The sequence below is a fragment of the Salmo trutta genome, chromosome 27, assembly GCF_901001165.1.
Source record: "Salmo trutta chromosome 27, fSalTru1.1, whole genome shotgun sequence".
Taxonomy (NCBI): Eukaryota; Metazoa; Chordata; class Actinopteri; order Salmoniformes; family Salmonidae; genus Salmo; species Salmo trutta.
Genome location: NC_042983.1, coordinates 11,071,950 through 11,094,346, shown reverse-complemented (window position 1 = coordinate 11,094,346; position 22,397 = coordinate 11,071,950). Strand labels below are relative to the sequence as shown.

Genomic DNA, 22,397 nt, shown 5'->3' with positions numbered 1-22,397 from the left:
TGTCAGCAGTTCCTGCAAGAGGAAGGCATTGATGCTATGGACTGGCACGCCCGTTCCGCAGACCTGAATCCAATTGAGCACATCTGGGACATCATGTCTCGCTCCATCCACCAACGCCACGTTGCACCACAGACTGTCCAGGAGTTGGCGGATGCTTTAATCCAGGTCTGGGAGGAGATCCCTCAGGAGACCATCCGCCACCTCATCAGGAGCATGCCCAGGCGTTGTAGGGAGGTCATACAGGCACGTGGAGGCCACACACACTACTGAGCCTAATTTTGACTTGTTTTAAGGACATTACATCAAAGTTGGATCAGCCTGTAGTGTGGTTTTCCACTTTAATTTTGAGTGTGACTCCAAATCCAGACCTCCATGGGTTGATAAATTGGATTTCCATTGATTATTTTTGTGTGATTTTGTTGTCAGCACATTCAACTATGTAAAGAAAAAAGTATTTAATAAGATTATTTCATTCATTCAGATCTAGGATGTGTTATTTTAGTGTTCCCTTTATTTTTTTGAGCAGTGTACATTCAAAAGCCTGGCTGGCAAATGGCCTGTCTCCACCTCATAGTCCATATCTGACCCATCGCTATTACAATCTCTGAGGGATAACTGCAATGTTGCACGCCTTGTCTGAGCAGTCACCTAGATCCAACATATCCAGAACTTGACTCAAAGTGAAACTAAAATCAAATCAAATTTATTTATATAGCCCTTCGTATATCAGCTGAAATCTCAAAGTGCTGTACAGAAACCCAGCCTAAAACCCCAAACAGCAAGCAATGCATGTGAAAGAAGCACGGTGGCTAGGAAAAACTCCCTAGGAAAAACTGCCTAGAAAGGCCAAAAACCTAGGAAGAAACCTAGAGAGGAACCAGGCTATGAGGGGTGGCCAGTCCTCTTCTGGCTGTGCCGGGTGGATATTATAACAGAACATGGTCAAGATGTTAAAATGTTCATAAATGACCAGCATGGTCAAATAATAATAATCATAGTAGTTGTCGAGGGTGCAACAAGCACGTCCGGTGAACAGGTCAGGGTTCCGTAGCCGCAGGCAGAACAGTTGAAACTGGAGCAGCAGCATGGCCAGGTGGACTGGGGACAGCAAGGAGTCATCATGCCAGGTAGTCCCGAGGCATGGTCCTAGGGCTCAGGTCCTCCGAGAGAAAGAAAGAGAGAAAGAGAGAATTAGAGAGAGCATATTTAAATTCACACAGGACACCGGATAAGACAAGAGAATACTCCAGATGTAACAGACTGACCCTAGCCCCCCGACACATAAACTACTGCAGCATAAATACTGGAGGCTGAGACAGGAGGGATCAGAAGACACTGTGGCCCCATCCGAAGATACCCCCGGAAAGGGCCAAACAGGCAGGATATAACCCCACCCACTTTGCCAAATCACAGCCCCCACACCACTAGAGGGATGTCTACAACCACCAACTTACCGTCCGAAGACAAGGCCGAGTATAGCCCACAAAGATCTCCGCCATGGCACAACCCAAGGGGGGGCGCCAACCCAGACAGGAAGACCACGTCAGTGACTCAACCCACTCAAGTGACGCACCCCTCCCATGGACGGCATGGAAGAACACCAGTAAGTCAGTGACTCAGCCCCTATAATAGGGTTAGAGGCAGAGAATCCCAGTGGAAAGAGGGGAACCGGCAAGGCAGAGACAGCAAGGGCGGTTCGTTGCTCCAGCCTTTCCGTTCACCTTCACACTCCTGGGCCAGACTATACTTAATCATAGGACCTACTGAAGAGATAAGTCTTCAGTGAAGACTTAAAGGTTGAGACTGAGTCTGCGTCTCTCACATGGGTAGGCAGACCATTCCATAAAAATGGAGCTCTATAGGAGAAAGCCCTACCTCCAGCCGTTTGCTTAGAAATTCTAGGGACAATTAGGAGGCCTGCGTCTTGTGACCATAGCGTACGTCTAGGTATGTACGGCAAGAACAAATAGGAAAGATAGGTAGGAGCAAGCCCATGTAATGCTTTGTAGGTTAGCAGTAAAACCTTGAAATCAGCCCTTGCCTTAACAGGAAGCCAGTGTAGGGAGGCTAGCACTGGAGTAATATGATCAAATTTTTTGGTTCTAGTCAGGATTCTAGTAGCCGTATTTAGCACTAACTGAAGTTTGTTTAGTGCTTTATCCGGGTAGCCGGAAAGTAGAGCATTGCAGTAGTCCAGCCTAGAAGTAACAAAAGCATGGATTAATTTTTCTGTGTCATTTTTGGACAGAAAGTTTCTGATTTTTGCAATGTTACGTAGATGGAAAAAAGCTGTCCTTGAAACAGTCTTGATATGTTCTTCAAAAGAGAGATCAGGGTCCAGAGTAACGCCGAGGTCCTTCACAGTTTTATTTGAGACGACTGTACAACCATCCAGATTAATTGTCAGATTCAACAGAAGATCTCTTTGTTTCTTGGGACCTAGAACAAGCATCTCTGTTTTGTCCGAGTTTAAAAGTAGAAAGTTTGCAGCCATCCACTAGCGAGGGCAATTTTTGGGGCTTCACCGTTTCATTGAAATGTACAGCTGTGTGTCGTCCGCATAGCAGTGAAATTTAACATTATGTTTTCGAATGACATCCCCAAGAGGTAAAATATATAGTGAAAACAATAGTGGTCCTAAAACGGAACCTTGAGGAACACTGAAATTTACAATTGATTTGTCAGAGGACAAACCATTCACAGAGACAAACTGATATCTTTCTGACAGATAAGATCTAAACCAGGCCAGAACTTGTCCATGTAGACCAATTTGGGTTTCCAATCTCTCCAAAAGAATGTGGTGATCGATGGTATCAAAAGCGGCACTAAGATCTAGGAGCACGAGGACAGATGCAGAGCCTCGGTCTGACGTCATTAAAAGGTCATTTACCACCTTCACAAGTGCAGTCTCAGTGCTATGATGGGGTCTAAAACCAGACTGAAGCGTTTCGTATACATTGTTTGTCTTCAGGAAGGCAGTGAGTTGCTGTGCAACAGCTTTTTCTAAAATTTTTGAGAGGAATGGAAGATTCGATATAGGCCGATAGTTTTTTATAATTTCTGGGTCAAGATTCGGCTTTTTCAAGAGAGGCTTTATTACTGCCACTTTTAGTGAGCTTGGTACACATCCGGTGGATAGAGAGCCATTTATTATGTTCAACATAGGAGGGCCAAGCACAGGAAGCAGCTCTTTCAGTAGTTTAGTTGGAATAGGGTCCAGTATGCAGCTTGAGGGTTTGGAGGCCATGATTATTTTCATAATTGTGTCAAGAGATATAGTACTAAAACACTTTAGTATCTCCCTTGATCCTAGGTCCTGGCAGAGTTGTGCAGACTCAGGACAATGGAGCTTTGGAGGAATACCCAGATTTAAAGAGGAGTCCGTAATTTGCTTTCTAATGATCATGAGCTTTTCCTCAAAGAAGTTCATACATTTATTACTGCTGAAGTGAAGTTAGCTTTGCGACAGTATCAAAAAGAAATTTCGGATTGTTCTTATTTTCCTCAATTAAGTTGGAAAAATAGGATGCTCGAGCAGCAGTGAGGGCTCTTCGATACTGCACGGTACTGTCTTTCCAAGCTAGTCGGAAGACTTCCAGTTTGGTGTGGCGCCATTTCCGTTCCAATTTTCTGGAAGCTTGCTTCAGAGCTCGTGTATTTTCTGTATACCAGGGAGCTAGAGCAGAGTAGAAAGTTAGGTAGAACAAGAGCTATGTATGTGTATACCTAGATGCACTGTGTTATCCCGCCGGTCACTATTGTTGCCGTCAACATGTTTACTCATTCTATGACGACACTGAACAGGGTTGAGTAATTGCAAATGCATATATCAATACTAGACACCTTAAAGATGTGTACCAAAAATCTTTGTCCCATCTTAATGTTAATATACTTTACTAACCTTTTGTTTGGGAGCTTTGATGCAGCCATCCTCTTCTCATGGTGCAACCAGGAAGTAAACAGCTCTGGTCATGTGACAATTTACAATAAACATGTGACACTGCACACATTTCATTGAGACCCTTTATTATTTAAATATTTGCTGGAAATGCATTGATATATCATTCAGTAAAATGTTTAGAGCCTTATAACTGGAAAAGTTTTTTTACGGTCACTATTGTGACTGATGGGATTAAATAGGTTAAGTGTGTTTTATAAATATATATATATATATATATATATATATATATATATATATATATATATATATATTTATTTCCACACTATAAGATTGGAATAATACTGTGAAATTGTGAAAATTATGATATTGCCTCTCCTTCTGTCTGCACTCTGCCTGGTGGTAAAATGTCCTATCAGGACCCCTCAATGGGCCAGTGTGTAAACAGCAGCAAGGACAAATACAAAAAGTAATCTGCTCCTACTGTTGATCAGTCTGGATAGAAAACCACACATCCGCTTTACCAACATCCAGGGTCATATACAGTGCATTATTCAGACCCCTTCCCCTTTTTCACATTTTGTTACGTTACAGATGTATTCTACACACAATAATGTGTAGAATAATGACAAAGCAAAAAGAGAGTTTTTAGATTTTCTTTGCAAATGTATTAAAAATAAAAAACAGAAATGCCTTATTTCAGACCGTTTGCTATGAGACTCACATTTGAGCTCAGGCACATCCTGTTTCCATTGATCATCCTTGAGATGTTTCTACAACTTTATTGGGGTCCACCCTGTGGTAAATTCAACTGATTGGACATGATTTGGAAAGGCACACACCTGTCTATTTAAGGTCCCACAACTGACAGTGCATGTCAGAGCAAAAACCAAGCCATGAGGTCGAAGGAATTGTCTGTAGAGCTAAGAGACAGAATTGTGTCGAGGCACAGATCTGGGGAAGGGTACCAAAACATTTCTGCAGCATTGAAGTTCCCCAAGAACACAGTGGCCTCCATCATTCTTAAATGGAAGAGATTGGAACCACTAAGACTCTTCCTAGAGCTGGCCGCCGATCAAACTGAGCAATCGGGGGAGAAGTGCCTTGGTCAGGGAGGTGTCACTCTGACAGAGGTCCAGAGTTCCTCTGTGGAGATGGGAGAACCTTCCAGAAGAACAACCATCTCTGCAGCACTCCACCAATCAGGCCTTTATGGTAGTGGCCAGACGTAAGCCACTCATCAGCAAAAGGTACATGACAGCTCGTTTGGAGTTTGCCAAAAGGCACCTAAAGGACTCTCAGACCATGAGAAACAAGATTCTCTCGTCTGATGAAACCAAGATTGAACTCTTTAGCCTGAATGCTAAGCGTCACGTCTGGAGGAAACCTGGCACCATCCCTATGGTGAAGTATGGTGGTGGCAGCATCATGCTGTAGGGATATTATTCAGTGGCAGGGACTGGGAGACTAATCAGGATCTAGGGAAAGATGAACGGAGCAAAGTACAGAGAGATCCTTGATGAAAACCTGCTCCAGAGTGCTCAGGACCTCAGACTGGGGCGAAGGTTCACCTTTCAACAAGACAACGACCCTAAGTACACAGCCAAGACAATGCAGGAGTGGCTTCGGGACAAGTCTCTGAGTGTCCTTGAGTTGCCTAGTCAGAGCCCGGACTTGAACCCGATCAAACATCTCTGGGGAGACCTGAAAATAGCTGTGCAGCGATGCTCCCCATCCAACCTGACAGAGCTTGAGAGGATCTGCAGAGAATGGGAGAAACTTTCCAAATACAGGTGTGCCAAGCTTGTAGTGTCATACCCAATAAGAATCAAGGCGGTAATCGCTGCCAAAGGTGCTTCAATAAAGTACTGAGTAAAAGGTCTGAATACTTATGTAAATGTGATATCAGTTTTTTTTTAAATACATTTGCAGAAATTTCAAAGACCAGTTTTTGCATTATAATTCTGGGGTATTGTGTGTAGATTGATGAGTGGAAAAAATACAATTGAATCAATTTTAGAATAAGGCTGTAACGTTACAAAATGTGGAAAAAGTCAAGGGGTCTGAATACTTTCCGAATGCACTGTATGTTCAGTGAGTACTCCCATACCCAGGAGGGTGTTCCCACTCTTTTTGTTAAACCAGACTTTTGCATCAATTTATATGATCTCTGTAATAGATAGTGCATGACATTATTAATTGATGTTGATTGCGATGGTAGATCTGAGTCAAGGGGGATGCCATGAGCATTCCCCATCTTCTATCTGTGCTTTCTATTTCGTGTTCAGTTTAAATTTATGATCACTATAGTACTGAAATATTTGAAAGATGCCATTTTTAAATATTTTGAGACGTATGCTTGTGATGATGGTTTCATGTATGCTAATAATATTTTGTTGCACACATATTTGATATTTCTCTTCTGTCAAAATCTACTACAGGTGACACAGCCTGCATGTCTACCTGCCTACCGACTGTACCTACGTGCCTACCTACCTATGTACCTACCTTGCCTACAGGTAGCTACTTCAATGTGCATATGTGATATGTTTTGTCTCATATGTTTTTTGTAAACAGGGAAACCTCTTCTGATCTAATTGCTCCTTTTATGACTTGATAATCCCACTCCGAGGACTGCAGGGGGCTAATCATTTTAAACAAAGCTTCAGATAATTACATTTTGCATCCATGAATAGGGAGTTCTAATAAGGAGGGCTGGTCTTTGCCTGGTTGATAGACAGGCAGGTGTTCTTCATTTCTATTCAGCAAAGAGGATACTAAAGAATTAAGGACATTTTAAAATCCATGTGGTTGACAGATTTAAATGCATTATAGGCTACATTGTCGATAGAAATTACACTAACAGACCAATTCTAATATTTTTCCCAATTGTTAGCAAAAGATATAATCTGATCAGTCAAAATATCAATTATTGGCAAAAGATCAGAATTGGGCTGCCTGTGTAAATGTAGCAATAGGGTCATTCACTAATGTGACACTAAACTGATCCATGCATGATGTAGGGTCAGTGCAATCCGGGATCCGTGGGACTTCCTTACCTTAAACCCTAACCTTAACCATTTAAAATGTCAACTTCAATAGGGTAGGTACTCCCCAAGGATTCCGGATAGCATGGACCCATAATGTAGCCTCGCTCTGGAGAACCCAAGGCATTGACAAGGCATTCTGCCTTATCCCAAGGGTTTTCAGCTATAAACACCGCTTACAGGTGGGACCATGTGAACTACAATCCCGATGCTCTGTTTTCACTTTTAGAAACGTAAATAATCATTGCTTGCCAAAACATGAAATTATCTTTCATACCAGCGAAATATAATCTTTAAAATAAAAAAAATACAGGGCCATATTTCTACATTACAGTGATCTGTCTTCCATAAACAAGTGCTGTAACATAAGAGATATGACCATGTGGGAACACTAACCCGAACCCTATAAAAGGTGTGTAATAATTGAACCTTCATTTGTTTTTATTTCTATCTGATATGAAAGATATGTTCCTTATGTTTCCAAAACCGTACCGCAAGTGATGCATGTTAACGTTCAGAAAGAGCGCTGGGGCTCTTATCTCCCCCAGTCAGAAGATAACTTCATGAATAGACGCTAAAGGTAGTTAGCGTCAATGAATGGGCTAGATGTAGCCCGAAGAGACAATGAATAGACTAGATGTAGCCCGAAGAGACAATGAATAGACTAGATGTAGCCCGAAGAGACAATGAATAGGCTAGATGTAGCCCGAAGAGACATTGAATAGGCTAGATGTAGCCCGAAGAGACATTGAATAGGCTAGATGTAGCCCGAAGAGACAATGAATGGGCTAGATGTAGCCCGAAGAGACATTGAATAGGCTAGATGTAGCCCGAAGAGACAATGAATGGGCTAGATGTAGCCCGAAGAGACAATGAATAGGCTAGATGTAGCCCGAAGAGACAATGAATAGACTAGATGTAGCCCGAAGAGACAATGAATAGACTAGATGTAGCCCGAAGAGACAATGAATAGACTAGATGTAGCCCGAAGAGACAATGAATAGGCTAGATGTAGCCCGAAGAGACATTGAATAGGCTAGATGTAGCCCGAAGAGACATTGAATAGGCTAGATGTAGCCCGAAGAGACAATGAATGGGCTAGATGTAGCCCGAAGAGACATTGAATAGGCTAGATGTAGCCCGAAGAGACAATGAATGGGCTAGATGTAGCCCGAAGAGACATTGAATAGGCTAGATGTAGCCCGAAGAGACAATGAATAGGCTAGATGTAGCGCGAAAAGACAATGAATGGGCTAGATGTAGCCCGAAGAGACAATGAATAGACTAGATGTAGCCCGAAGAGACAATGAATGGGCTAGATGTAGCCCGAAGAGACAATGAATAGGCTAGATGTAGCCCGAAGAGACAATGCACTTATGCACAGTGGCGATTTTATCATGTAAATCTAGGTGGAGCAAACTCAAAAAAAATGTTTTAGATGCATGCCAGCAAAGCCACTACACAACACTAAACAATACATTAATTGCACTATAAAACGGTGACAAACGGTGCCCACTAACTGTTATGCCTTGATCACACCGACAGTGTTTTTGGGCAAAATAGTACACAGCATCATCTGGATATGTGTGGAACCAAAGTTCAAAATTCACCTTCTGCTACCATTTCTGTCAAGCAGTCTACACATACAGTTATGCATACGTTCGATAAATCCAACGTATGTACCACACAGAACGCACTGCCTCTGCAATGCAATGCTGCAAGGCAAACACAGTTTTCCATTGGAAATGAATGTACTTCTGGTGTACCAAAATGCAATGACGCTGTCGGTGTGATTGAGGTGTTAGGGCCTACACAAAGCTGTCTCAACAGCAGAGCTTTCTTTTCAGCACCATGGAGTGAATCCTTACCACTGCTATACCTGGCTCTCAGCGGAGCCTTGTCTGGCAGCGAAACAGTTAATTCAGCCTCATTTAGTGCCTTTAAAAAAAAACATAACTGATATGGCTGACTTGCTTAAACAAACATGGTTTCTACTGACAATTGAGATGTACAAACTATAGCATAAGGGAACGACGAGCGCATAAGAGGCAATCCGTAATTTTGATTAAGACATTAATGAGCTAGGACGGACGTAATCAATATAACTATTTGTTCAGCACTTTTGAAATGTACAGCGACAGAATTCAGAACATGGACCGCTCTTACAGTATTCTCCCTGTACACCCAGTCAGAACCGTAGGATAAATAAAAGGGGCATTTAAGCAGACAATCAAAGCTCTTACAATGTTCAATGATACAATTTCTATAAAACAGGCTACAGGCTACATGTGCACCACCAAGTCAGAACAGTAGGCTAAGTTAAGAGGGGGAAAGGGACCAAAATTATTAGGGTGAGGCACATGGCCTACTAACAGCTTACAACACAACATAAACTTAGTATTACTTTCTAAGAAAAAGTAAAAGTCTGCAATAAAAGTCTGAAAAGCTGTCATCAAGGCAAAGGGTGGCTACTTTGAAGAATCTCAAATATAAAATAGATTTTATATTATGCTTATTACATAGATTTTATATTATGCTTATTACATGATTCCATATGTGTTATTTCATAATTTTGATGTCTTCACTATTATTCTACAATGTAGAAAATAGTAAAAATAAAGAAAAACCCTAGAATGAGTAGGTGTATCCAAACTTTTGACTGGTACTGTATATATACAGTATATACAGCGGCAGGTAGCTTAGTGGTTAGAGCGTTGGGCCAGTAACCAGAAGGTTGCTGGATCAAATCCCCGAGCTGACAAGTTAAAAATCTGTTGTTCTGCCCCTGAGCAAGGCAGTTAAGGCACTGTTCCCCGGGCGCCGAAGACATGGATGTCGATTAAGGCAGCCCCCTGCACCTCTCTGATTCAGAGGGGTTGGATTAAATGCGGAAGACACATTTCAGTTGAATACATTCAGTTGGACAACTGACTAAGAATCCCCCATTCCTCTATATATACAGTTGAAGTCGGAAGTTTACACAAAACTTGTTTTTCAACCACTCCACAAATTTCTTGTTAACAAACTATAGTTTTGGCAAGTCAGTTTGGACATCTACTTTGTGCATGACACAAGTCATTTTTCCAACAATTGTTTACAGACAGATTATTTCACGTATAATTCACTGTATCACAATTCCAGTGGGTCAGAAGTTTACATACACTAAATTGACTGTGCCTTTAAATAGCGTGGAAAATTGCCGGAAAATTATGTCATGGCTTTAGAAGCTTCTGACATCATTTGAGTCAATTGGAGGTGTACCTTTGGATGTATTTCAAGGCCTACCTTCAAACTCAGTGCATCTTTGCTTGACATCATGGGAAAATCAAAAGTAATCAGCCAAGACCGCTCAGGAAGGAGAAGCGTTCTGACTCCTAGAGATGGACATACTTTGGTGCGAAAAGTGCAAATCAATCCCAGAACAACAGCAAAGGACCTTGTGAAGATGCTGGAGGAAACAGGTACAAAAGTATCTATATCCACAGTAAAATGAGTCCTATACCGACATAACCAGAAAGACCACTCAGCAAGGAAGAATTTAAAGGCAATGCTACCAAATACTAATTGAGTGTATGTAAACTTCTGACCCACTGGGAATGTGATGAAAGAAATAAATGCTGAAATAAATCAATCATTCTCTATACTATTATTCTGACATTTCACATTCTTAAAATAAAGTGGTGATCCTAATTGACCTAAGACAGGGAATTTTTACGAGGATTAAACATCAGTAATTGTGAAAAACTGAGTTTAAATGTATTTGGCTAGTTGTATGTAAACTTCCGAAAAAAAGAAGCGTCCCTTTTTCAGGACCCTGTCTTTCAAAGATAATTCGTACAAATCCAAATAACTTCACAGATCTTCATTGTAAAGTGTTTAAACACTCTTTCCCATTAAACAATTAATGAACATGCATCTGTGGAACGGTCGTTAAGACACGAACAGCTTACAGACGGTAGGCAATTAAGGTCACAGTTATGAATACTTAGGACACTAAAGAGGCCTGTCTACTGACTCTGAAAAACACTGAAAGAAAGATGCCCAGGGTCCCTGCTCATCTGCGTGAACGTGCCTTAGGCATGCTGCAAGGAGACATGAGGACTGCAGATGTGGCCAGGGCAATAAATTGCAATGTCCGTACTGTGAGACGCCTAAGACAGCGCTACAGGGAGACAGGACGGACAGCTGATCGTCCTCGCAGTGGCAAACCACGTGTAACAACACCTCCACAGGGTCGGGACATCTGAACATCACACCTGCGGGACAGGTACAGAATGACAACAACAACTGCCCGAGTTACACCAGGACACCACAATCCCTCCATAAGCGCTCAGACTGTCCGCAATAGGCTGAGAGAGGCTGGACTGAAGGCTTGTAGGCCTGTTGTAAGGCAGGTCCTCACCAGACATCACAGGCAACTATGTTGCCTATGGGCACAAACCCACCGTCGCTGAACAAGACAGGACTGGCAAAAAATGCTCTTCACTGACGAGTCGCGGTTTTGTCTCACCAGGGGTGATGGTCGGATTTGTGTTTATCGTCGAAGGAATGAGCGTTACACCGAGGCCTGTACTCTGGAGCGGGATTGATTTGTAGGTGGAGGGTCCGTCATGGTCTGGGGCGGTGTGTCACAGCGTCATCGGACTGAGCTTGTTGTCATTGCAGGCAATCTTAACGATGTGCGTTACAGGAAAGACATCCTCCTCCCTCGTGGTACCCTTCCTGCAGGCTCATCCTGACATGACCCTCCAGCATGACAATGCCACCAGCCATACCCGCAAAATTTGTTCTTAACTGACTTGCCTAGTTAAATAAAGGTTAAACAAAAAAATATTAAAATGTATGAATCGAACGGCAATGGGCCTCAGAATCTTGTCACGGTATCTCTGTGCATTCAAATCAAAAATCAAATCAAATGTTATTTGATTTGACATGCGCCGAATGCAACAGGTGTAGACCTTATAGTGAAATGCTTACATATAAGCCCTTAACCAACAATGCAGTTTTAAGAAAATATTTTTAAAAAGTTAAGAAATAAAAGTAACAAATAATTAAATAGCAGAAGTACAATAACAATAGCGAGCCTATATACAGGAAGTACCAGTACAGAGTCAATGTGCGGGGGCACCGGTTAGTCGAGGTAATTGAGGTAATATGTACATGTAGGTAGAGTTATTAAAATGACTATGCATAGATAATAACAGAGAGAGGCACGACTGTCTTGGTGTGCTTCGACCATGTTAGTTTATTGGTGATGTGGACACCAAGGAACTTGAAGCTCTCAACCTGCTCCACATCAGCCCCACCAATGAGAATGGGGGTGTGCTCGGTCCTCCTTTTCCTGTAGTCCACAATCATCCTTTTTCTGTAGTCCACAATCATCAAATTGTTATTGATAAAATGCAGATGTGTTCGTTGTCTGTAGCTTATGCCTGCCCATACCATAACCCCACCGCCACCATGGGGCAGTCTGTTCACAACGTTGACATCAGCAAACCGCTCACCCACACAACGCCATACATACTGTCTGCCATCTGCCCGGTACAGTTGATACCGGGATTCACCAGTAAAGAGCATGCTTCTCCAGACTGCCAGTGGCCATCGAAGGTGAGCATTTGCCCACTGAAGTCAGTTACAATGCAGAACTGCAGTCTGGTCAAGATCCTCGTGAGGAAGATGAGCATGCAGATGAGCTTCCCTGAGACGATTTCTGACAGTTTGTGCAAACCCACACTTTCATCAGCTGTCCGAGTGGCTCATCTCAGACCCCCTTGCAGGTGAAGAAGCCGGATGTGGAGGTCCTAGGCTGGTGTGAATACACATGGTCTGCGGTTGTGAGGCCGGTTGGCCATATTGCCAAATTCTCTAAAATGACTTTGGAGGCGGCTTATGGTAGATAAATTAACATTAAATTATCTGGCAACAGCTCTGGTGGACATTCTTTTAGTCAGCATACCAAGTGCACGCTCCCTCAAAACTTGAGACATCTGTGGCATTGTTGTGTGACAAAACTGCACATTTTAGTGGGCTTTTATTGTCCCCAACACAAGGTGCACCTGTGTAATGATCATGCTGTTTAATCAGCTTCTTGGTATGGCTAAATGACTTACCTTTCAGAATAATATGCAAATAAAAAATATGATATTGTTTCAAGCAGGGTTGAAAGCAGCCCCCTTTCTGAAATGCAGAAAATTCATAGGTGGTGTTGATTAGGTACCGAGGTGAAAGTAGTTTTATATTGGACATTTTGTCAACAGCTTTTGAACCACGCATGCGATGACTATGAAGAAGGTATATTCTGAATCGGGTGGATGGAGAATAATCCACACCTAGAAAGATGTTTTTATAATCGATTTTGGATTTCAATCTTCAATAGCTCTTATACAAAGCATTTCATGAATCTGATAATGATATATTCTGAATCAGGGGAGGATGGACAAAAATCCACTGCTTTTTTGTTGTTGGTGAAAGTAAAACATGTTTTAGAAAAATTTCATTTTTTTATTTTACTTTCAATCATCAATAGCTCTTACACAAAGTGTGCAATGACTATGAAAGTATATATTCTGAGTCAGGGGAGGATGGACAAAAACCCACTGGGGAAAATAAAATAAATTAAAAAGCTTGCCATTTGTGTAAGAAATATTCAAGATTGAAAGCCCGAAGAAAAACATGTAGAATATTTATATTTTTGTCCATCCTCCCCTGACTCAGAATATATAATTTCATAGTCATTTCACACTTTGTGTAAGAGCTATTGATGATTGAAAGTTTTAAAAAAAGAAGAAAAAAAATGAAATTCTAACAAAATCAAAGCTGTGGATTTTTGCCCACCCTACCCTGATTCAGAATATATAATTGCCATAGTCATGGAAAGCTTTGTGTAAGAGCTATTGAAGGTTGAAATCCAAAATCTTATTATTGTGGTGTGGTTTACTGTTGCTTGGCACTGCGGGCAATTTACATAATCGTTTTTTGTGGGAGGATAATAGCTGCCCACGTATCATAATCTGACTGGCGGGGAATAAGCGCTCAACATAAACAGATCGGCTTTGTCAAGTGATAGCCTACTAGCATGGTCGGATACATAGTAACAAGCCCTCAACATTTAGGCCTCTTTCGAGCACTGTATAGTTGCTGGTTCATTCTCCTACTCTAATAAATAACAGAGCTGCTACAATAGATTGCAGAACCTACCTGGCTGTGTGGAGGGCTCTTGTTTGATCTTTGAATACCCTCTAACATTAAAACCACACTCAGTTGCTTTGATTTCTCTTACGAGCCAGCTGTAAGGCATCAATTCAGACGTTCCCCTAAACGCCAATATCAGTGTGCGCGCGCCCCAGTGGAGAAAGCAAGAACACCTATCCCTTCACCATCTGTCCCTTTCTTCCATTTCATGTGTTCAACCAATATCCACCCCTCACAGCTACAACTCCGTTGTCCCCCTCTCCCCTTGCAGTGTATTTCCCTGTCCGGTCCACTCGGGTTTGCGTTTGAACGATGCAGACGGTCCCTTACCCCGACTGTTCCCCCCTCCCCCACTAGCTGAGCTCCTGTTCCACTCAAAGATGGCGTCAGCTTTAGAGCCTCTGGTCTCTGGCTGCATTTTTGGGCTTGTTGTTGTCTCTGATTCGAAGGATTTTTGGCACATTATACTCGACAACTCGACACGAAATTACGGTGAGTAGTGGCTAGTGGGGGAGAGGATATTACAAGTTCTCCGAGCTTCCCTTTAAAACCCGAACTGGACCCGTCCTAGCTTTCTGGGAACCGCGAGAGGTAGAGGGAAAGGGGTACGGGAGATGAAGATCGCGAGGGGGGGCCGTGGTTGGTTGGTTGGTTGGTTGGAAGGAAGGAAGGAAGGAAGGAAGGAGGGGGCGAGTGAGTGAGCGAGCGAGCCGAGGCCTACTTCGCTCCAACGGCCTTGTCTTCACCGCAGGCACTAGGTGGGAGGGTGGGTGATGGAGGAAGGAAGCAGGGAGAGGTGAGGGTTATCTAGCGGTGTGTAGGGACGCGTCTTGCGGGGAAATATTTTCACCCAGAGCCGAGGCGGAGGCCGAGCGGCCATAGAACATGTAATGTTAATGGAACATTCTCCAGCACTTTGAGATCTTCATTTTTGCACTTGCCCGATAGCGGTTATGGTCGTTTGTAATTTACATTGTGCCTTGGCATTTTAGGCCGTGATCTCACCGTGAATATCATCCATGACATTCTAAATGGGATTATTCCTTGTGATGGCTGCGTGTTATTGTTTGAAGCCTCGGGCGTTGTAGGAATCTGTCATTGTTGATTGTGTCAAAACACAGTTTTCCTTCACCGACACTACACGTTGTTACTATTTTGAGCTATTTCGTCACTACACCCAAGCAAATAACTTCAGTTCGCGGGAAGGTTTGTAACCACATAATTGCCTGACAATTCATATCAGTACTAGAGTGAAGTAAAGAGCCAGAGCAGTAAATGTTGAGGAAGATAGGCACGTGGGGCTGTTTCTTGGATCGCTAACGTTTCTGTAACTAGCTATGGTAACGTTAACTACCGATTTGTTTTGACCGACATGGCTAACGTAAGCTAACTAACTAGACACATGTTCAATGTCAGCCAGATCACAGCTACTAGGTCACATCATAGTTTTAAAACGATGTATCTTCATCAGTTACTGACTACTATACATATGTAATCAATGATCGTGTTTATGTTGTGCATGGAATAGAAAGCTAGCTAGCTAACGTTTGCATGCTTGCTGATATAAGGCACTGAACACAACTAACGTTAGCTAGCTAGCCATGAGAAGTGGCTTGCTGGCGTTCTGTGTTTTTTTGTTGTTGCTATTTCAGTTGATTTGTTCTGCTATGCAAAGTGACAACCATGTTGCTTGGCAAAATCATAATAACAAGTGTTCCTCACATGTGGCTAGTTTTCCCATAATCTGGGCTGTTGTGTTATTACCTGTGATCAATCTCTGTTTTCTGACCCAATTCATGATATTGTGAAAAGTATATGAAGATACTATACTAGTTATATAGCATGTAAATGTGGTGTGGCCTTCTCTACTAGTGTTTATGTTACTATCATCACAGATATGAAAGTTGCTGTGGTTTTGGGGATTAGACAGAAACATAGTGAGCCAGACTTTGTGAAGTTACATCCATTATCACAGTTGATGTTTACCTACTCACAGACACTAGTCTGGGACTGTCCTGAGCTACTGGTGAAGGAAGACAATGTTTAGATCTGGGTTTATGCTCTCTTTGCTCAGGGGTTTCTTTTCCCCACCTAAATGTGTTTTGTATCTCAAATCTTTAACCTTAATCTTTTAGCTTTTAACTTTGCGCATGTCCTGTAATGTTGATCTAGACTTCAGGCAGCATGTGGGTTAATGGTGTTGTGTTTAGTGGCCAAGCATTACTTTGTTTACGTGCTGCTGCTGTTTTGAGGAGTGTGTTTGTACATGTGTTCTGAGGGGTTGCATTCAGTAAAAACTAAAGGAAGCAAATGTTTTGAAACGGCTCCAATATAAAACTAATTTTAAGACACTTTTTTTTTTTTTAAATGACAATTTTTGTCTACCGATTGTGACCCAGTGTTGTTGCTGTCCCTCTTGCACATTGTTTCTCTGACCCTGCCATATGTGTGTGTCCTTTTTTTCTGCAGAGTGCGTTTCCTGTTGAAGCGCAATTGGCATGAAGGTGATTAGCCCTCGCTGCTCCATGGGGTGTGATATCTGTTCCCTTCCAGACCTTAGAACAGGTGGATACCGCTAGGGAGAGAGGAAAAGAGAACGACTGGAGCCGCGTGGCTGAAAGACATTTAAGTCCTCCTGGACTTCCCAAACACTACAACTGATCTTCAGCTCAAGATGACGGTCACGGTTTCAACATCACATTGAGAGCCTGTTATTTACATTGATTGGAGACTGAATCAACAGGTTTCTATGTTTGTCCCTCTGTACTTTTGCAACAGGCAGTAGTTGGAGATACCTAAGTGTTATTGTGAAAGCCCCCGTAGTGTGCGAGTCAGTCCTCCACAGCTCCAGAGTTAGTCTAGTATCTGGTGCTCCACGACACTGCTCTCATTCAGGCTAACTGACCCTACCGGGAGAGGGTAGTGGGTAACCAGGTTTTATTTTGGGGGGGGGGTGGGAGGGGGGGTTATGCTATGGTGAGCTGCTCCCTGCCGTGCTGCTCGTGCTCAGGCTCTGAGGGACTCTGTGCAGGCCCGGGACAAAGGATAGTCCTTGGGCAGAGGGGCGAGGAGGAGGAGGAGGAGGCGGCGGCTTAGGCCGCAGGACTCTTACCTTTTGCCCGCCACGGGTGTTAGCGTGTGTGTCGTCATCGTGACCTCCAGCCACAGCCATGGTGAAGCTGGCCAACCCGATGTACACCACCTGGATCCTGGAGGCCATCAAGAAGGTGAAGAAGCAGAAGCAGCGGCCGTCGGAGGAAAGGATATGCAACGCTGTGTCCATGTCCCACGGGCTGGACCGCAAGACTGTACTGGAACAGCTGGAGCTCAGCGTCAAGGATGGAACTATCCTCAAAGTGTCTAACAAGGGGCTCAACTCCTACAAGGACCCAGAGAACCCCGGCCGCTTGGCCTTCCCCAAGCCCTGCCTGGGCAGCGGTGAAGGGGAAGGAGGTGGAGGTGGAGGTGGAGAGGATGGTCATCATAGGGATGAGGGTCATGGGGGGAGCCACCATCACTCTGGGAAGAAGCCAGGACTGGACTGGAACAAGCTGATCAAGCGTTCCCTAGAGGGGCTTCATGAGCCAGGGGGCTCCACCCTAAAGAGTGTTGAGCGCTTCCTCAAGTGCCAGGGTGACGTGGCGGCCTACCTGTCCGGCAGCGGCTCCATGGGGCCCGGCCTGTTCCACCAGCAGCTGAGGGTTGCGCTGAAGCGGGCGTGTGCCCACGGTAGAGTGGCCAAGAATGGGCTGCTATTCCGCCTCATCAGCCGCAGCTCCCAGTCAGATGGGACGGGTACTGTGGTGCTGGACTCCCTGCCGCCCGTCCGCCTCCTGCCACACGAGAAGGACAAGGTAAGCCACACACCGTCCCATACATCTACATTCTCTTCCTCAAATATTAACACAATGTAATGTCTCTATGTAAACATGCAGTGTAAGTGTAAAAGGTTAATTGTTAAAAGAGCAATTGGTAATTTATTTGTCCTTTGTGGCAGTGGGAAGAAGTTAACAATCAAGGCTGAAGGCAGAACACACACACCACACGATCAATCTTAGCAGGACTCAACCTTTATTCTGAATAGTAGATTCCATGTCGTGGTAAGGCTGTCAGGGAAGACGTAACGCCTATAATGTTACTTTATCACATGCAATTAGTAGCCAGGTCAGGCAGCTAGGCAGTCGAGTTTGGCAACCCACAATGCCGAGCCTGGAACTTAGTTTCATTTTTACCCAGTCGGTGCACTGTACTCTCACAAAATCCCTCGCTCCTTTTTAGGGCAATAACTTACAGATTGCGTGATCAATATGTTTGCACGTCGTGGGTTGACTGATAATGTCGTTGCTGGAGTGAGTGGTCACTGGTGGCAAACGGTTGAATCATTTTCCTAGATGGGAGCGTGAATATAGGCAATGGAAGAGACGAGATGTGTTGCATGTCTCTGTGTGTTGCATGTCTCTGTGTGTTGCATGTCTCTGTGTGTTGCATGTCTCTGTGTGTTGCATGTCTCTGTGTGTTGCATGTCTCTGTGTGTTGCATGTGTCTGTATGTTGCATGTCTCTGTGTGATTAACATGACCCTAAAGCCACACACTGTTGGTAAATTGACTCCCAATTTTGAGACGCTTGACCTGGATGCCGGTCGGAGAGCTGTGAAAGAGAGACCTTAGACAGCAGTCTGTTTTAATCCCTATGTGAGCGTACAAGAGGTCGGTCTACATGTAGCTCCATGGGGGGGGGGAGACGACAAGCGTATCATCGCTGTGGTAGTCAGTGGGTCGATTCGACCTGTGTGTATTCGGAGCCCTGGCTTGGGCACGGAGTACCAGGGCTTTCAGTGTCTCTTTCAGGGGGCCAGCCCTGGGTCTGGGCGTAGTGGTGGCGTGCCGCGTGCTCCAGGAGGCAGCAGGAGTGAGTGGAGCGCCGTGCGAGGCGGATGAGCTTAGTGCTCTGTGGTCGGCTGCCAGGGGCGAGGGCTGCTCTCCAACCTTCTGTCTCAGGCATGCAGCAAGAGGAGAAAGAGAGGGGAGGAGGAGGTCAGGGAAGATTCACGTGGCGCCATAGCGAGCGTCCTGCTGGGGCGAGAGTGACTGGCGACCAGCTGCAGGGCTGCTCCCTGTCAGGAGCTGTCAGGAGATGAGAGGAAGAGTGTGTGTGTGTGTGTGGGAGAGAGAGGAAAAAACAGGAAGAGCGGAGAAAGAGGCCTGGCTGACGCATGCTCTGGGCCACCTTACCCAGTCACGAAGAGGGAGCGAGAGGGAGGGAGAGAGAAAAGAGACAGACAGACAGTGGCAGAGGAGCAGACACGCAGGCCAGGACGGTGCCAAAAGACACACCCAAAGGGTAACCTGACAGACCGCAGCCGGATGGGCACTAACCTCTCCTACTACCCGGGGGCAGGACCGCACGTAGCTAACATGCATAACACCCATTGCATGCGTTCATGCACACATATAAACGTATGGCATGCACTGTGAACAAACACAAGTGCGTGCAAGCTGACATACTGTACACACACTTGCACCCCTACACAAACGCATACAGTACACACACTTATCAGCCATCAGATGGAATTGTGGAAGGGTGGAAATGTAACTTTTTGGTCCAGCTGCCGCAGTGGCTGGTAGAAGACCAAATGTTACAAGCCACTCACATTTTCTTTCTTCTGCAAGTGAATAAATGATGAAGCTAAGTCTCAGAAAACGCACCCACATGTTTTGTAACGTTAAAACAACAATTAATGAATGTTTTTTAAATTGATTGAAAGTGATTTCAAAGGAAAACCCAGAAGGTGACAGACAGAAGTGGATATCAGTGTGTGTTATTGACCCATTTCAGTGGGCAAGATCACCATCTTTCTCTCTCTGTTGTTTGAACCAAATATTGAACCTATGCTGCAGCTGTACCCCCACCCCGCTTTCACCACTGAACCATTTGAGATTCTCTCATCCAGAACTGACACACACACACACACTGTTTTAAAACAATTTTTTTACATGTGGGCTTTGCATAATAAGAAAATGATAAAAGAACTGCGCCCAACTGCTCTGTGTGACCACCTGTCAGTGTGTCTGGGAGGAATAGACAATCTACCAGGATGTGTTTGGTGTTCATGTCCCACCCAGGATGTAGTGTATAGTGATTTGAAAGGTCCTGCCCTTGCCCCTCCAGACAGACTTTGTTGTGACTGGGGGTGTTGTAAATCTCTGCTCTACTCTGCTGTGCAAGGTGGCTTGTCTCGTGTGGGCTTCGGGTTCATTCTGCAGGGTTGAGTCCCGACGGCACCCTATCCCCTACACAGTGCACTGCTTTTGATCAGAGCCCTAAGGGCCTCGGTCAAAACTAGTACCCATTTGGGACACACCCTGGGATTAAAGTGGCGGGGGCAGCCAGGAGTCATATGCCTGGCTGACTGATCGGCTGGCTTGCTGGCTCGAGGGCTGTGTAGGCTTACGCACTACCGACCCTCTGGCCCAGACGGGCCTCCGCTGAAGACTGTGATCCCTCTTTGACTTAGTTCAATGACTTTCATAGTGAGTTGACGGGCTCTTTCGTTGTAGTGTTCGTGTGTTGCTTGGAGGTGTTGCATGGTGAACCGTGGGTGTACTGCTACTACAACAGCTGCCAGTCTGGCTGGGAGTTATTTGAATGTTTCTCTTTGGCATTCACACAACCTCCACTCCAGACAGCTCTGTTCCTCTTATGCTGCTATTTGCAGTATTCAAGTAGCCGTCTCTCCATATCTCAGCTATAGAGCCTCTCTCTCTCCGCCTCCTGTCCTCTAGCTAGCCCCACTGTCTCTCTCTCTCTCTCTCTTTCCTCTTTCCTCTCTCTCCTCTCTCTCCTCTCTCTCGAAGTCTCATCAGTGCCATATTGCCTGCGTGATTGCTATGGGTTGTGATTTAGAAAGGGAGGGGAGGGGAGAGGAGGAAAGGAGGGGAAATAAAGCAAAACAAATGGATAAGCCCCGGCTTTGACCCCATTGCAGGGGAGATTTGTGTACTCGACACCCGAATGACTGTGTCGCCCAGCTCCATTCAAACAGGATCGCAGACCCACTCACTCTCCCTCTCTCCCCCTATTAGGGGGTCACTGGCGGGCCAGATTGGGGGAGGCGAGGGGTGTGTGGAGTCATCCAAGGGTCACGGATATATACATGGGAAACCTCTGCTTTTCCTGAGATGAGCCACCCGTAGCTGGCCGTAGTTATGAGTCTAGTGGGCCATTAGGAGGCTAGTGGATGGGCCTGAGTCTGTTGTCGGGAAGAGCGATCATGGCACTGTGCTTGCCCTTTTCACAGCAGCTGGACCCAGGTGAAGCAGAATTCTCCTCACTGAGGTTGCCGTGTCGCGGGAGGGATGACAACTGAAACGACACTGACCGGGGTCATGGTGTTCTGGGACCTCGTGGGCTTTGTTCTGTCAGCTAGCATGGTGGCTGTGTACCTAATGAATGAGCTGTACTGTAGTTAGGCCTAATTGGAGCCTAATTTGATCTTTATCCCAGTCACTTTCAAAACGTAATGGCATACGCATGTACTGCTCGCCCTGTGTAGGTTAGGCTAATTACTGAAACCTCTCGCATAGATGTTAGCTGTCCTTCGCTATTTTAGCGAACATTACAACCATCTAGTGTTTTCTTTCTGCTCAAGGTGAAGGAAGAGTGCTACACAGGACATGAATACAAAATACCAGTAAACATTGATTATGTGCCCTGGGTCAGTGCAGTTTCCCCACCACTACGTCATTGTCTCTCTGTGTGTGTGTGTGTGTGTGTGTGTGTGGCCGTAGAGAGGCGCCGGCCAGGTCAGAGAGGTGACCGGGCAGAGTATTTCATTCAACCTTTTATTTAACAAGGCAAGTCAGTTAAGAACAAAGCCATTTCTCTTAGTAGTGGACACCACTGGGGTCAAGAGAGAGGGCCATCTTTCAGGGCCGTGATGGCAATGTCTTTGAAGCCTTTTGGGTATTGGTTGACAATAGAGCAGATATATTAGCAGACTACTAAACCAATGGAACAAGTAGGGTTGAGGAAAGCATTCACAGCCAATACAGGGCTGATATTTGTTAGTGGACGAAACCATCTTATAGGGAGGTGTATGGAGTCTAGGGAAGTTTAGGTTGATTTACTTTGGAGACAGCTGTTGTTTCCCTTTTTAACCAACGCATCACCTGGTGTCCTTAGATAGTAGACATAATTTTTTTTTTGTGCAATATTTTATTTTAGCAGGAAAGATATTACTCCCAGTAAAACATTTTTTTT

General features: G+C 44.6%; 1 protein-coding gene and 2 long non-coding RNA genes across 3 annotated transcripts in view; 2 read left to right on the top strand and 1 right to left on the bottom strand.

Annotated features, from left to right (window-relative positions):
• Positions 1-491: 491 nt before the first annotated feature.
• On the bottom strand, positions 492-4,138 carry LOC115165172 (uncharacterized). The gene is made up of 2 exons (XR_003870089.1): positions 3,902-4,138; positions 492-686 (listed from the first exon to the last, which is right to left on the bottom strand). It is a non-coding gene; the product is annotated as an uncharacterized LOC115165172 (long non-coding RNA).
• Positions 4,139-14,422: 10,284 nt separating this feature from the next.
• On the top strand, positions 14,423-16,785 carry LOC115164301 (uncharacterized). Its single transcript, XR_003869899.1, has 2 exons — positions 14,423-14,628; positions 16,606-16,785. It is a non-coding gene; the product is annotated as an uncharacterized LOC115164301 (long non-coding RNA).
• A 317-nt stretch (positions 16,786-17,102) lies between these two features.
• The window catches only part of LOC115164300 (histone acetyltransferase KAT6A), a 32,267-nt gene continuing 26,972 nt past the window's right edge, over positions 17,103-22,397 (top strand). The window contains exon 1 of the mRNA XM_029716628.1: positions 17,103-17,990. Coding sequence (XP_029572488.1) covers positions 17,307-17,990 — 684 coding nt within the window. The 5' untranslated portion in view covers positions 17,103-17,306. The remainder of the gene's footprint in view (positions 17,991-22,397) is intronic.